The following is a 14687-nucleotide window of genomic DNA, read 5'->3' as shown; positions in this document are numbered from 1 at the left end:
AATGAATGAATGAATGAATGAATGAACACATCTTCAACCCTCCTCCCTTCCTCCCGCTCCCCCCTCCCCCATATATGCCCATCAGGATTCTTTCATTTTCCTTCCTAGCATTTCTGTGTATGTGTTTAATTAATGGTTTGGCATCCTTACTGGACTTTATGTGCGTGAGGGTAAGGGTTGTGTTTGTTTCATTCACTGCTGTATCCCTAGTTCCTACACAATATCTAGCACATGGGAGATCCTCTAAATATTCTTTGAAGGTTGAAGGGAAATTCTTTTTCTGGCTTTATAGCTGAGAAGCCAATGTCTCATTCACTTCCAGCTGGAACCTTGAACCCCTACCTTCCTAGGCCTTGAGTATTCCTCAAGTAGGAAGATGTAATGGTCCCCTGACTTGTCTCCAAATAAGACCCCATCCCAAATACGGCAAGTTGGAAGTGAGCCACCTTCACTTCCCCACCCACTTCCAGAGCCCAAAGGAGACAGACAGCAGCTGGCGAGAGAGGAGCCTTTAATGAAAGACGAGTTGCAGGCCTGGCCCACTACTCTTGCGCCCTTGTTGGAGGGTGGGCAAAGGTGGGACTATGGGAAGGGAAAAGTAGGGTGAAAGGAAAGCAGGGTGTAGGGGCAGGTATGGCAATGCAGAGGGGAAGGGCGCTGCCCACTGGGGCTGTCTGCTCAACTGTTCTCCCAGAAGAAGTTGTTACAGGCCACTGTGAGGGCAGCCACCAGCACCACATACTCCTGGAAGTCCACCTCCCCGTCTCCATTCTCATCTAGCTCCTTCATCACCTTGTCCACAGCATCCGCATCCTTCTGGGCCTGCGAAATGAGATAGAGAGGTAGTTGTATAGAGATGTATATAGCACTGAGTCAGAGGCAAGGGGGTGGTTGATTGAGGAAAAGGAGCCTTAGATGAACAAGAGGGAGAACTACATCTAATTACGGGCTCTACTGCTGCCCTCCTCGAAACCAGCTGACACTTGTGGCCTCCTGTTGCCTACAGAATAACCTCAGTCATTATATGTTGAGTGCCTACAATGGGGTAAGCAGTACATCTGGAGTTTATAAGCATTGTCTAATTTTTTTTTTTTTAAATCCTCACCCAAAGATATTTTTTCCATTGCTTTTCAGAGAGAGTGGAAGAGAGAGAGAGAGAAACATCGATGTGAGACATATTGATTGGTTGCCTCCCACACACACCCTGACTGGGAGCCGGGGATCAAGCCTGTAACTGAGGTACGTGCCCTTGGCCGGAATGGACTAAGCCAAACTGGCTAGGGCAAGCATTGTCTAATTTAATTCTAACACAAATAGTATAAAGTAGGTTTCATTATTTCCAGTCTAGAGAACAAACAAATTGACAGTTGGTAGATAAATAATTTGTCCAAAGTCACACATCGAGAAAGTGGCAGTGTCAGAATTCGAACCCAGATCTAATAAAACCTCACAGCTGTACTTTTTTACAAAATTGATTTGAGAGAAAGAGATATATATAGAGAGAGGAAGCAGAGGCAGGGGAGAGAAAGAGAAATATCGATTTGTTGTTCCACTATTTATGCATTCATTGGTTGCTTCCCCTATGTGCCCTGATTAGAGATCAAACCTGCAACTTCGGCATATGGGATGATGCTCTAACCAGCTGAGCAACCTGTATCCTTTGCTCCAATCAAAACTACTGAGCATGCTGCATAGTCTTCTCTCTGCCATGCTTTTTTATTCATGCAGATACCTCCTCCTAAAATGTCTACATTTACCCTGATAATCTTCCACTGGAAATCTATGGCTCAAGCGCCACTTCTTTGGAGAAGCCACCCCACTTCTGCCAGGTTAATATTCTCCCGTAGTCTTTTCTGTCACTTCTGTTAAGGATCTGTGTGCTTCCCGGTGTTCGACGTTTGCTTTTAAGGTTTGCTTTTAAGTCTTTCCCTTCTAGACTGAGCCTTGTTATTGATGCATTTACACAGGGCCTGGCACAGGTGATTAATAAGTCAGGACATTTTGACTTGAACCAGGAGAGGAAAGAGATGGATGAGGTAGGCTGGGATGGGGTAGGGAGATACCCATTCTGTTCCCCCACCCTTCACCCATTCCACCCAGTGCTCACCCACCCTTCACCCATTCCACCCAGTGCTCACATCCAGGAAGCTGGAGAGCTCGGTCTGCAGCAACTCTTTCAGCTCCTTCTTGCTCAGCTTGTACTTGTCCCCCTCCTTGCCCGAGTGGGCATGGAACACATTGATGAGAGTCTCCATCGCCGTCTCCAGCTCAGAACCCATTGCGCAGCTCACCTACCCACCAACCACCATAGAAGTGAGCTGGGAACCATGCTCAGGATATCTGGGGTCAGGGTCAGGGGAGACCACAGACCTGGCCCTGGTTCCACAGCCCAAATAGCCATGAGATCGGAGGCCCATTACAATTTACCTTTCACTGGGATATTAGGATGTAGGGGAACCCAAACAGATCTAGGTCCAGAGCTGTTCTTTGTGTCCCTCAATCCATACCCCAGCCAGAGGGAGTCAGGGTTTAGGGCGTGGAGGAAGAACAGCTGGAGAAGGGCTGGCTCTAGAGGCCTCAAAGGACTTTGCAGTATCTCCTGGCTGCCTGGAAAGACACTGAGGAGGGTGTGGCAGGCAGGCAGGCAGGCAGGCAGGCAGGGGTGGTCACAGGACCCAGCCAGGCTTCCTCTGGCTCTATTTTTACCCTGGACTTTGCCTGCCCAGCATAGCTAAGCTCTGTTGTTGGGGTGGTGGGCTGGGCTCCTCGCTACAGATTTGATTCTGCTGCCCACCCTGAGCAAGGAGTCAGTCTGGTGCCCTTGGACACCTGATGGAGAGGGTGCAAGCCTGAGTGGGTGGCCCAAGTTTCATGAGGAGAGGATCTCATTGCCCCTGAGCCTCCTGTCAGCAGATTGGGGGCCTTTTTTGGTCCTTCAACTCTGCTCTGTCCTGAACATGGCACTTTGGCTCCCTGGGGTGTGCCTCAATTACTGCTAGTTTGGTTCCTCTTACTCCTCTGCAGAATAGGCCCTTCCATAGGGTAGTGGTGGGAAGGAAGAGAGGACTGTCTGACCCTTTGCCCTGGAGTCAGAGCTTCCAGGGTAGAGGAGAGGAGACCTGTGTGGTTTTGTCCCTGCTGCTGACCACTCCCACCCCAGGTAGATGTGGGGACAGTGGCAGCAGGGAGAAAGGGGCTGGTATGTATTGGGGGAGATAAAGGGCTAAGTGAATGAGGCCCTCTGAGTTTAAGGGGCTGGGAGAGAGGAGGAAAATGGAGAGGTTTGTGGAGGAGAGGGGACTGCCAAGCCAGGGGTCTCTTTTCCTTCATCTTGGGACAGTCAGCCCCTCCACAGCCTCAGGGGGCAGCTCAGGTATCTCAGATCAGGTGTCCCCATCCTGCCCCAGGCCTGAGGGGCTGGACAATGGGCCCTGATCGAATGACATCCCAGCTCTTCAATGGGGCCCTTGTGAGTGTCACCTGAACTCTGGACATGAGAAGCGGTTGTCACAGAGACGTGGGGGAGATGGAACCCAAGCCTGGCTGATGGAGGGGATAAGGGGCATGTGAGGGAGGGGTGCTGGTGGCTCAGTTACCAGCCCATCCAGGAGGGGCACCTGGACGTTGCCTGGAGCTCTGAAGTAGAGCAGCCAGGCATTTTATGTAGGGGCAGTTCTGAGAGGACCTTGACAGGAGGGGGCAGATGGGAAAACAAAGAAAAAAGAATTGGGGGAGAGAGGAGTCTGGCGGTCTGGACCAAAAAAGAGGAGGAGACAGAGGAGGTTATATGAAGGGAGAAATGGGAGTGGGTATAGTACCCTAGTGCCCCCTCTTCCTGATATCTCATGGTCTATGCTCTGCCCCCTCCAGGCTTCCCTGGGCCCTGAGCTCTTGTCAAAGCTGCGTTGGGGTGGCAGAGGCTGAGGATGTCGGGATTGAGCAGAAGCAGCTGTTCCGCCTGCTCTCATTCTTACCTCGCTGGAAGTGAGCCCAGGGTTGGGTCCCATCTCCAGCACTTGGGAGATGGAGGGAGCTTTGGGAGGGCACTTGAGGGCTCCCTGGTAGGACGGCCTGGTCTTCTGGAAGCTCAGCGGCTAGGTTCCCCACTGGCTTCCTCACTCACCTAGTTCTCAGATAGCCCTCCAACCTTCATTTGCCTCCCCTCTCTACCCTCCAAACCCTGTCTCCCCTAAATACCAAACTGCTATCATCCGAACTCCTCCCAGACCCTCAGTGCACTACGATGCCATTCTCCCCAAGTTCTTGGAGCCCCGCTGAAGTCCCCTTTCCCTCAAGCTGGCCAGGGTTTGATGGGGCAGGATACTCACTGTCAGTCTGGGCCTGAGGTGGGAGCAGGTTCTGGACAGACAGACAGGCTGCAAATGTGGCTACTGGAGCTGTGCGGGGAGACCTGTCTTCAGTCCTCCTTCCCCCACTGACCCCCCCTCCATCGACTCCACCCCTTCACAGACAGACACCCAGTGGGGCAAGGGGCCAGGAGTGGACAGAGGCGCCCTCTGTCTCCTGGGCTGGAACAAGCTGCCCTATGTCTTCTTTTCCAGGCTTGATTGCCTCTCCCCCACTGCTGGGCCCCGACAGGCAGGGCCTGGGAGGAAGGGAAGTGGGAAAGGTCCTGGGAAGGACACTGAGGCCCCCCCCCCCTTCGTGTCCAGCTAGGTAGGGGAGGGGAGGAGTCCACGGAATAATTTAGTCTTGGAAGTCTCCCTCAGGGGTTTCAGGGTGAGACCTCACTGAGGGATTTCAATCTGGGGTCTCCTCTATGGGGTCTCAGTCTGGGATTCTCTTGAGGGGATCTTGGGCTGCAGGGTCCTCCGAGAGGCCTCATTCTGAATTGGGTGTTTCTTAGATTGGGCCTCTCAGTGCTGAGCTCCCTCAGTTGGTTGTTTCAATCTGCAGTGTCCCGTGTGTCCCCCCCCCCCCCCCCCCGCCCCAATACACACTCCTGATTAGACGCGGGCGTGTGGCGGGGCGCAGGCTCCCGTATTGGGAAGGACAGGACCCAAAGCTCCAGCTGAGCGGGGATCCCGTCAGGCAGTTCCAGGCGGGTCCTCCTCGGGCCCAAGGGGGTGTGTGCGTGGGCTGGGCTAGCGCGGGGGCGGGGGCACCCGGGTTCAGGGGTCGATCGCCGGGCGCGGGGCGGGAAGGGGGGCACCACGCGCGGTCGGGCGTCTCCTCTCTTCAGAATCAACTAGGAAACTTGACACCTCCGGGCTCGCGGGCGGCGCCCGCCTGCAGCCTGAGCGCTTATAAACCTCAGCCCGAGGCTGCGGCGTGCTGCACCCCATCTCCGCGACTTGCCCCGGTGAGTCGCATCCCCCTAACTCTGGAGGGAGCCTGGGGACCCTTTTTCCTCCTTGGGCTCCCAGGCCCCCCCGGATCCCGCTCCGATCGGGATTCAGGAAGTGGCTTGGAGAAATCAAGCCTCAGTCCCTGCGAGGGGGGGGGGCTGGAAGGAGGGGGGCGGCGGGCGCGTCCCCTCCCTCCAGCGCTCCCCCGGACCCTGGGGCTGAGTGCGGGGACGGAGCCCTTCCCGGGCGGCGGCCGGCGGAGAGGCCCATCGGGGCCCCCGTCACCCGGAAACAGGGGTGGGAGGTCTGGGGGTCCTGTGCTCTGCCCGCCAGCCCAGCTGGGAGGCGGGGACGGGTCACCGCGAGGCCGGGTCTGGCCCGGGGGAGCCTCCCAGCCTGGACCACAGATGGGCCTTTGCCAGACCGAGGCTGCTCCACTGGAAGGAGCAGACGCAGGTCCTCACACAAACAAACAAGCTTTGGAGACAACCTCCTGACCCTTTGAGGCTGAGTGAGATGCCAAGAAAAGGCCCTTGGGACTGAACCCCACGGAGGGGTGGGAGACTGAGAGGATCCAAAGACAGCCCTCAGGCTGAAAGCCTCCTCCCTGACAGAGGGGTCTCCAGGCTGAGGGACCACCACAGAGGGGTCCTTAAGACACAGGCACCTCAAAGGGACCCGTGGACTGAGATCTAGAGAGGAAGGGGCTTCTGGAAATGCACACCCCTTCCCCCACCTACACTGAGGTCCCCCGTGCCCCAAGCTCCATCCCTGTCTCCTTCCTTCTCCCTAATGCCTTGTCCAGGCAGAGCCCTGAGGTGGTGACCCAGGGCAGGGGCACGCTGGCCTATCCTGACTCTCCCTTTCTCTCCTTCTCCACCCAGCAGGTCAGCCCAGTGAGGACATCGGCTATAGCCCCAGGGTCCTAATGGCAGCAGAGCCACTGACTGAGCTGGAGGCAGCCATCGAGACAGTCGTCACCACCTTCTTCACCTTTGCAGGGCGAGAGGGTCGGAAGGGCAGCCTCAGCATCAATGAATTTAAGGAATTGGCCACTCAGCAGTTGCCTCACTTGCTCAAGGTAGGTAGGCGTCTCTGGGCCTGAGAGTTTGGGAGACAGTGACTGTGGGACAGAATGTATGTGATGTGATAATGTGACCACAGGTGTGTTGTGGAGAAGGGTGTAGGTGACTGCTTGTGCAAGTGGTTCTGGGTGTTCTTGCACAGTGTGTGTATGTAAGGAGGTAACACTGTGTCTGTGTGAGGGTAAGTGTGTTATTGGGCTTTATGTTCCCATCAGAAGATGCTGTTAGGTTCTTGTGTCTGCTTTGTGCCTCTCTGGTCTCATTTCCCTTACACAGGACTGGACCCAGAGCTGCTTCCAGGAGATCCATAGACTATCAGAGCTAGGTGGCCAAGAGCAAACACGGTCCACATTCCTCACTTAACAATTATGGAAACTGAGGCCCAGCTGTGGGAAGGGGTTTGTCAAAAACACCCAACAACAGCAAAAACAAAAAAACACAACCCACAGCCCAATTCATGTAGTCATAGAAGCTCAGTGACCTGTGGTTACATCCCACCCTCTTTGGGAATCCCCTCAGTAGCATGCCTGACAAGGTCATTCCTTCTTTCCTCACTGGACAGATTAGGGATTTAAATTTCATCCACACTGGTTTGGATGAAATTTCTTCTTTCATCCAGTTTCTTTTACATCCTTTCTGAAAACTCACGGGCACATAAAAGTGTATGAAGATGTATTTAAAAAAACAAACAGCCTGCCAGCATGGCTCAGTGGTTGAGCGACAACCCATGAACCAGGAGGTCATGATTTGATTCCTCCTCAGGGCACATGCTGGGGTTTTGGGCTTGATCCCCAGTAGGGGGCGTGCAAGAGACAGCCAATCAATGATTCTCATCATTGATGTTTCTATCTCTCTCCCTTCCTCTCTTTGAAATCAATAAAAACATATGAAAAACAAAACCAAACCTCGTAGTCTATCATTTGCAAAATCCCCTACATCCATAGACTTCCTGGACTTTTCCCTTCCTCTTCTCACAGGAAACTTTAGGCTCTCTCCTGAAAGTACAGCATTTCCTGTAGCCTTGTCAAACAGTGACTGTTTTTTCTTCCAAATCCAACTTCCTCTGGGCCTGGAAATGCAGGAGTGACCTCTTTGCTTTGTATCGCTGCTTCCAGAACTTAGTTTTTTTTCTTCCTAAGATGCCTAGCTCCTTGGAAGCTCATATACCACCTGCCTTTCTTATAGCTCTTCAGCTCCTAGCTTATTTTTTTCTCATCACTGGTACTGTAATTATCTTCAGTATCCACAGAGACAGCTCCTCTAGCACCTGGGCCTTTCCATTTCTTGAACTCCTCACTTCCAAAGATTCTATCTTCTTGCATCTCAACATCCCACTCCTCTGTTCATGCTTCAGATTTTGTCATTACCAAAATAACCCACCACTTCCAAAATCTCAATTTTAAGCCTCCCTTTCTGTGTCTTCTACCTCCTGTCGTTCTGATTCTGCTCCTCTGTAGGGCAGTAAAAATGAATTTTCCCCCTACCTTTCTGTGTTCTTCTGGCTAGTGTAATAATCAAATTAACATGAGATAGATTAAGAGGAGAAAATAACCAAATTTAATACATATGTACACGTATGTATATAAGAATATAGGGCCCGAGGAGAGTTGAGGCTGACATGCCATTCTCGAGCTAAGGAGAAGGGGAGAGGATTGTGATTTGGGACTTGCATTTTAGGCATTTAGGGGGAAGGTCAAAGGCTTTTTCCTGAGGTTTTCTAAAAAAATTCTCACCAGTGGATATGTTTATTGATTTTAGAGAGAGAGGAAGGGAGAGAGAGAGAGAAGCATTTATGTGAGAGGGAAACATGGATCAGTTGCCTCCGTTATACGCCCCAACCGGGGATTGAACCCACAACCTTTTTTGTGTACCGGACAATGCTCCAACCAACTGAGCCACCCAGCTGGGGCCCAAGTCTTGTTTCTTGAAAATAATCAGCTTAACCAGTTTCCACCCCGAATGGCATATTTTGGGGTGGCAAACTCTGCTCCTCTCACCTCTATCTAGTTCTCCCACTCCAGCATTTCCCTGACTCCCTGTCACATTTTCAACTTCCATCGTTACCCCTTGTGTATTGATTTCCCCTCTTCCTCAGCTGGCTTCTGAGGCTCATCCTTATAACCACTCCCTCAACTCTTGATTCTGTTTCTCTTTGTCCTTATTTGACAAATCCCAACCTAGGTTAAATCCAGCATTTCATCTTCATGAACTTGCTGGTTAAATCCACCATTCTGACCCTGGCCGGGTAGGTCAGTTGGTTAGAGTATCCTTCTGGTTGTGGGTTCATTCCCTGGTCAGGGCACATACGAGAATCAACCAATGAATGCATAAATAAGTGAAACATCAAATCAATGTTTCTCTCTCTCTCACAAACCAATTAATAAAAAAAATCCTCCATTCTGTGCTTGTACTTATACAGCAGAATCTGGCTGGAGAAAAAAGCACCACCATGTTGACTTGTCTTACTTTAAGTCTATAACCACAACCCCAAGGGGACTCTCAGCAATGCCTGCCAATTCTACTATATTTCCCTGGTTGATTGATTCATTTACCAGCTCTTTCAGATTATTATTTCACTTTTCCTTTTGCCTAAAACTCTAGTACCTCCTTCCACATTCTTCCTCTCTCTGAGAAATTTTCTCACTGAGAAAATTTTTTGCAAACATCCTTGTTTGTATATCTTTACATACTTGAAGGGAAGGTCTGGTGGTACAAATACCAGGTCAAAAGGCATGTATGTTCTTAATTTTTATAGATATTACCAATTTACCTCCCAATAAGTGTGTACCAGATTTCATGGCCACCAACAGTGCATGGGAATACCTATTTCCCATGTACTTGCCCAAACTGAGTGTTTTTTCTCTAAACTATTTTATTTCAGTAATGAAAAGAGAAAGATTAATTCCTTTAGATGCACAATTAAAGCCTAAACAGAGCCTTACCAAGACTTTTTGTTGTTGTTGTGTTGTATTTTTTAAAAAATCTTATTTATTTGTTTCTCATAGAAAATCTCATTTTTGACTGGACTCAGAGGTAGAAGCTCTTAGAGAAGACGGCCCATGTCTGTTCCTGGTGTTTTTCTTTGGCCTCCTTCATTCTCTTGGCCCTAAGTTTAGCATATTCTGCGGCTTCTTCTTTATTTTTCTTACTATGCTGTTTATTTTATTTTTTTAAAATGTTATATATTTTTTAATCCTCTCCCGAGGATATGTTTATTGACATTAGAAAGATGAAAGGGGAGAAAGAGAGAGGGAGGGAGTGAGAGAGAAACATCTATGTGAGAGAGAGACATGGCTGCCTCCCATGTGCACCCCGACCGAACCCAAAACCTGACCAGAAATCAAACCCGAGATGATGCTCCAACTGAGCCACACCAGCCGGGGCAGGACGCTGATTCTTTAGAGCAATCTGCTGACTTTTGTATTGTAAGACTCATGGAGTAAGACTCACATGTCTATTTTTAAAAAAGAATTTTAGTAACATTTAATCATGTTAAAAAGAATCCTGTAGCCCTGGCCCGTGTGGCTCAGTTGGTTGGAGTTTCGTCCTGTTTACCAAAAGGTGGCTGGCTCCATTACCAGTCAAGGCACATGCCTAGGTTGCCGGTTTGATCTCCAGGCTGTGTGCCTAAGAGAGGCAACCGATCCATCGATGTTTCTCTGTCTTACTCTCTCCCTTCCTCTCTCTCTGAAAAAAATCAGTGAACATATCCTACGATGAGGATTTAAAATAAAAAAAAGCATCCTGTAGATTGTTAATTGGGATCATGTAAATAAATATATTTTAGGGAAAATTGGCATGTTTACACTATTGAGCCTTTCTCTCTAAAGAAAGGTATGTTTTTATATTTATTCAAGTTTTCTTTTATATTAAATACATATTCTGAGACCGAATTTCCAAATATGGTGGGGCTCACCTCATTGACATAACAAAGGATACCTTTATCACTCTCAACACTTTAGGAAATTCCAAAGGTTTTGGGAGTTGTGAGTCAGGAACTGTGGAGGAAGACCACATACTGTATATATGAGAATGATATTTTGGTCGGTCATCTGAATGACCAAATATATATTTTTTATAAATCACAATATTGTAGATATTCTTCAGTTCAGTTTTCTTCACAAAACCTAAGTAGACTTCTACATTTATGCTAAGTGCTTTATTTTTTACTATTTTTAATGGGATCTTTCCTATTAGTTTCTAACTGGTTAACATTTATATACCTAAAAGGTATTGGTTTTTGAGAATTAATATTATAATCAGATACTTTATCATTTCTAATAGTCTTTCTTTTTGGGTGGGGGGAGACATACGTAAGGGCATAAGCTTTGAGTCAGACAATCTATGTTCAAATGCAGGTTCTAGCATATCATCCCTGGTTAGTTATTTAACCTTTCAGAGCCTTAATTTCTCATCTGTGAAATGGACTCATAATAATGTTTTTTGTTGGATTGATCTTGCATTTATTCAATCAGCACTCTGTCCTGTCCTGATGCTGTTCTAAGCTTTGGGTTACAGTGTGGAATAGACATCTGCTGTGTGCCAGACATTCTCCCAGCATTGGCATTACAGTAGTGAACAAGATGCCAAAGTCCCTGTGCTCATGGAACCTTTCATTCCAGCAGATTATGAAGATTAAATGAAGTCAAAGCGAGTAATGTGTTTAGCATAGTGCTTGGAACAGTCAGCACTATTAAGTGCTTACACTTGTTGAAATGTTAGCCTTTATAATTCCTTCATTTTTTATCTAGGTACACAATGATATAATTGCTGATATGATAAGAAGTGAATTTCCTTCTTCTTCCCTAATACTTATTATACCTTTAATTTCTTTCTCTTGACTAATTGTGTGTTTTCTCTCCCTCCCCAGATAGTGTTACACTGGGCATCCTTGCTTTCCACTGGCAATGCTTGTAGTATTCTACAATTAAGCATGATTGTCACTTTAAAAAAAGTCTCCGGTACCTCTTACACGGATTAGCTTTGTGCCATCTATAGAACAGGCAAATTTTCTCTACCTTCATCCAAATGTTGATTCAGATGTTTAGCATCAAGCTGTGCCTGAGGCATCCTTCTCTGATTTGACACGGACGCATTGTTAAACAGTCCACTTTTTGGTTGTGATTGTTTATCTGGCAACAAATCCTTTGATCTTGATGGTCCAGCTTATAATGTCCTTTGATTTCACAGGCCTGTCATGAGAGACTTAGTCAAGGGCCCCCTAGAAAAACAAACACCTTATGTCTTTGCTATTCCCCTGATCTACCAGGCCAGTGACTCAAATGGAGAAATGAGAAGACATCAGGTTCATGCGGATGAGCAGCCAAGTGCTGTGAACTTCTCCAGCTTTCTGGGAACGAGGAGGATGGCCTGAGAAGGCTCTGAGGGTGGTCAGAGTGGGTCCATGGTTACAAGGGCTCCCCGAGTATCCTTGGACAAATCCCAGGGCTCGTGTTGTGGTGTGCGGGAACCCGCCTGCACCTGCAGATAAGGGCCCATTGTGTGCATCTTTTCCTAGCTCTGTGTTCATTGACGTGTTTGTGGTTCATAATCTCCTGTGGTGGAAGTATTTACACTCCAGCAAACACTATGAATCAAGTCCCCCACCTTCCTGTGCTCTTGCCCCTTGGCGTTGGGCACCACGGCACCACAATAGCACTGTCTTGGGCTGCAACCCCGTCTCGAAGGTATGGGACAGATCCTCATGCTCCCTGAGGGAAGGGAATGGCAACTAGCAGTTCTTGCCTCTCTCCCTGTCTCAGAACCCTTGTTTCTAACCCCACCCTTCCCTTTGGTGTTTCCTCAGGATGTGGGCTCCTTGGATGAGAAGATGAAGAGCTTGGATGTGAATCAGGACTCGGAACTCAAGTTCAATGAGTACTGGAGACTGATTGGGGAGCTGGCCAAGGAGATGAGAAAGGAGAAGGCCCTGGAGATTCGGAAGAAGTAGAGCCGGCTGGCCAGGATGGGGCGGGCAGGGCAGGACCAGGCAGAACCCCATTCCCCTCAAATAAAACCTCCTCCTTGAAACATGAATGTTTCTTATTCACACCCACCCCGATTTCTTCTCTTGAGACTAAGAGTTGGGAAAGCTCTGCTCTGATCTGAAGGTGGGTCCAAAAATTATGAGCTCCTTGAGGACCAGGAATGTATTCATCTTCAAATATTCTGCAGCATCTAGCACCTAGGTCTTATGCTCGGGGTGGGTTGTTCAACAAATAAATGGTTGTTGAATGAATATATGAAAGGTAGAGACAGGGCCCTGAGGCAGGTGAGGTGACTCCGGTGCCTCCTGGGGCTCAGGAGCTTGGTCTTGGCTCCCATTTTTCTTATTCCTGGGGTTTGTGTCATTGGATGAAAATGATAGCAGTGAACATGTGTTGAGGGCTTGCTATGTGCCAGGCACAGTGCTAAACATTTTCTTGCATTATCTTAGTTAATTCTCACAGCCCTTTGAGGTAGGTTCTATTTTTAAGTCTTGTAAAAAAGAGATTTTAGAGAGGTTGAGTCACAAAGACATGAACAGGTGGAACTGGGTTGAAATTCCAGAGCCTCTGATGAACTGGCATCCTCTCTGGATGGGTGCTTGGAGACACTGGACCCCCCTTCCCTCCCCCCTCCCTCCAGAGCAGGGGTGAAGCAGAAGGATGGACACAAGTTTCTGGTTTGAGGACTGTGGGGTAAGGAGGTGCTGCAGGATGCAGAACATTAGAGCACCGTGGTGCCCCTCTCTGTCCTTGGCTTGAGGGGAATGTTGCTTGCATGGCCTGCCACCAGAGGGAGCAGGGGTGGGGCAGCACAGTGGTTACCGTCTTTCAGGGGATGTTTGTGCATGCCATTGGGTATCCATTTGGGGCAGCTATTAGCCCAGAGGGACATGTAAGTTTCCTACCTCACACCATGAAAGGGTCCTAGATTGAGACCTAAGTGCCCCTAGACAGAGACCTCAGAGGGATCCCCAGACAGGGACTCCCAGGTGTCATTTGTCTGAAGTATTCCAGAGGGGCTCCCACACTCCAGGGCTTCCCCACAGTGAGAGACCCTAGAAGGGATCCCTAGACCGAAAACCCCCCCTTTTGTTAATCCTCACCTGACGATATTTTTTCCATTGCTTTTCAGAGAGAGTGGAAGGGGGGAGAGAGAGAAACATCAGTGTGAGAGAGACACATTGATTGGTTGCCTCCTGCATGTGCCCCAACCAGGGCCGGAGATCGAGCCTGCAACCGAGGTATGTGCCCTTGACCGGAATTGAACCCAGGACCCTTCAGTCTGTGGGCCAATGCTCTAACCACTGGGCCAAATCAACTAGGACAGGCTGAGGCACTTTTGGGGAAGCCCTCAGATTGAAGGACTTTCAGAGGGTCCTCGGAGTGATACCCTCTCAGAGGAACTCTCAGAATGAGACACTCTTGGAAGGGCCTCATTGAAACAGATGCCTCTCACTGAGGCCACAAGTATAGGGGAGTACTAGAAGGGGCCTTAGAGGGGCATTGGGAATGGTCACCTAAAATTAAAAGGATGGAGTGAGGCAACAAGCTCTTACTTGAGACCCAAAAGAATATCCTGGAAGCACTGATTGAGGCAGAAACCCAGATAGTGTTCTGATTAAGAAGTGAAGGCAAGAGGCTCTATATGAGAAAGGGAAGGAGGATAATTACAGGAGGAGAGAATGAAGGATTTATTTATTTTTTTTTTGTTAACCCTCACCCAAGGATATTTTTTCCATTGATTTTTAGAGAGAGTGGAAGTAGTGTGGGGAGAGAGAGAGACATTGATTGGTTGCTTCCCACATGTGCCCTGACAAGGGCTGGGGATCAAACCTGCAACCCAGGTATGTGTACTTGACTGGGAATTGAACCCGGGACCATTCGGTGTGTGGGCTGATGCTCCAAACACAGCCACATCAGCCAGGGCAAGGATTTATTTATTTATCTATTATTTATCTTTATTTTAGAGAGAGGGGAAAGGAGAGAGAAACATCGATTTGTTGTTCCATTTATTTGTGCATTCATTTGTTGATTCTTGTTTGTGCCCTGATGGGGGATCGAACCCACAACCTGGTGTATCAGGAGGATGCTCTAACCGACTGAGCTACCTGGCCAGAGTGATGAAGGAATTTTTTATGGTGTTAATAAACTAAAGAAGGAATTTCTATAGGTGCAGATAAGCTACCATAGTAATGCTAATTCTAAGGAATGTCTTTAATTTTCAGTCTGTTCTCTTTTATCTTTGCAAACAGTTGTTTGGGATACAGTGCTGTTAGGCCCAGTCCAAAGGTTATTTTGCCCAGTTT

General features: G+C 48.7%; 2 protein-coding genes across 3 annotated transcripts; one reads left to right on the top strand and one right to left on the bottom strand.

The window, feature by feature from the left end:
• Positions 1-494: 494 nt before the first annotated feature.
• On the bottom strand, positions 495-5034 carry S100A1 (S100 calcium binding protein A1). Its single transcript, XM_016221372.2, has 4 exons — positions 4962-5034; positions 4329-4397; positions 2139-2291; positions 495-822 (listed from the first exon to the last, which is right to left on the bottom strand). The coding sequence occupies exons 3-4, from the start codon at positions 2277-2279 to the stop codon at positions 679-681; spliced, it is 285 nt and encodes a 94-aa protein (XP_016076858.1). The 5' UTR covers positions 2280-2291; positions 4329-4397; positions 4962-5034; the 3' UTR covers positions 495-678.
• A 144-nt stretch (positions 5035-5178) lies between these two features.
• S100A13 (S100 calcium binding protein A13) lies at positions 5179-12414 on the top strand. Of its 2 annotated transcripts, none has more exons than XM_016221351.2 (3): positions 5179-5323; positions 6197-6390; positions 12201-12414. In XM_016221351.2, exons 2-3 carry the CDS (start codon positions 6238-6240, stop codon positions 12342-12344), a joined length of 297 nt encoding a protein of 98 aa, XP_016076837.1. In that variant the 5' UTR covers positions 5179-5323; positions 6197-6237; the 3' UTR covers positions 12345-12414. The 2 variants fall into 2 exon arrangements, with proteins under 2 accessions (XP_016076837.1, XP_016076838.1); XM_016221352.2 differs by having other exon boundaries at positions 6194-6390.
• Positions 12415-14687: the final 2273 nt, after the last annotated feature.

The sequence above is a fragment of the Miniopterus natalensis genome, chromosome 19 (genome assembly GCF_054644295.1).
Source record: "Miniopterus natalensis isolate mMinNat1 chromosome 19, mMinNat1.hap1, whole genome shotgun sequence".
In the NCBI taxonomy this organism is placed as follows: Eukaryota; Metazoa; Chordata; class Mammalia; order Chiroptera; family Miniopteridae; genus Miniopterus; species Miniopterus natalensis.
This window is presented reverse-complemented; position numbering and strand designations above follow the sequence as displayed.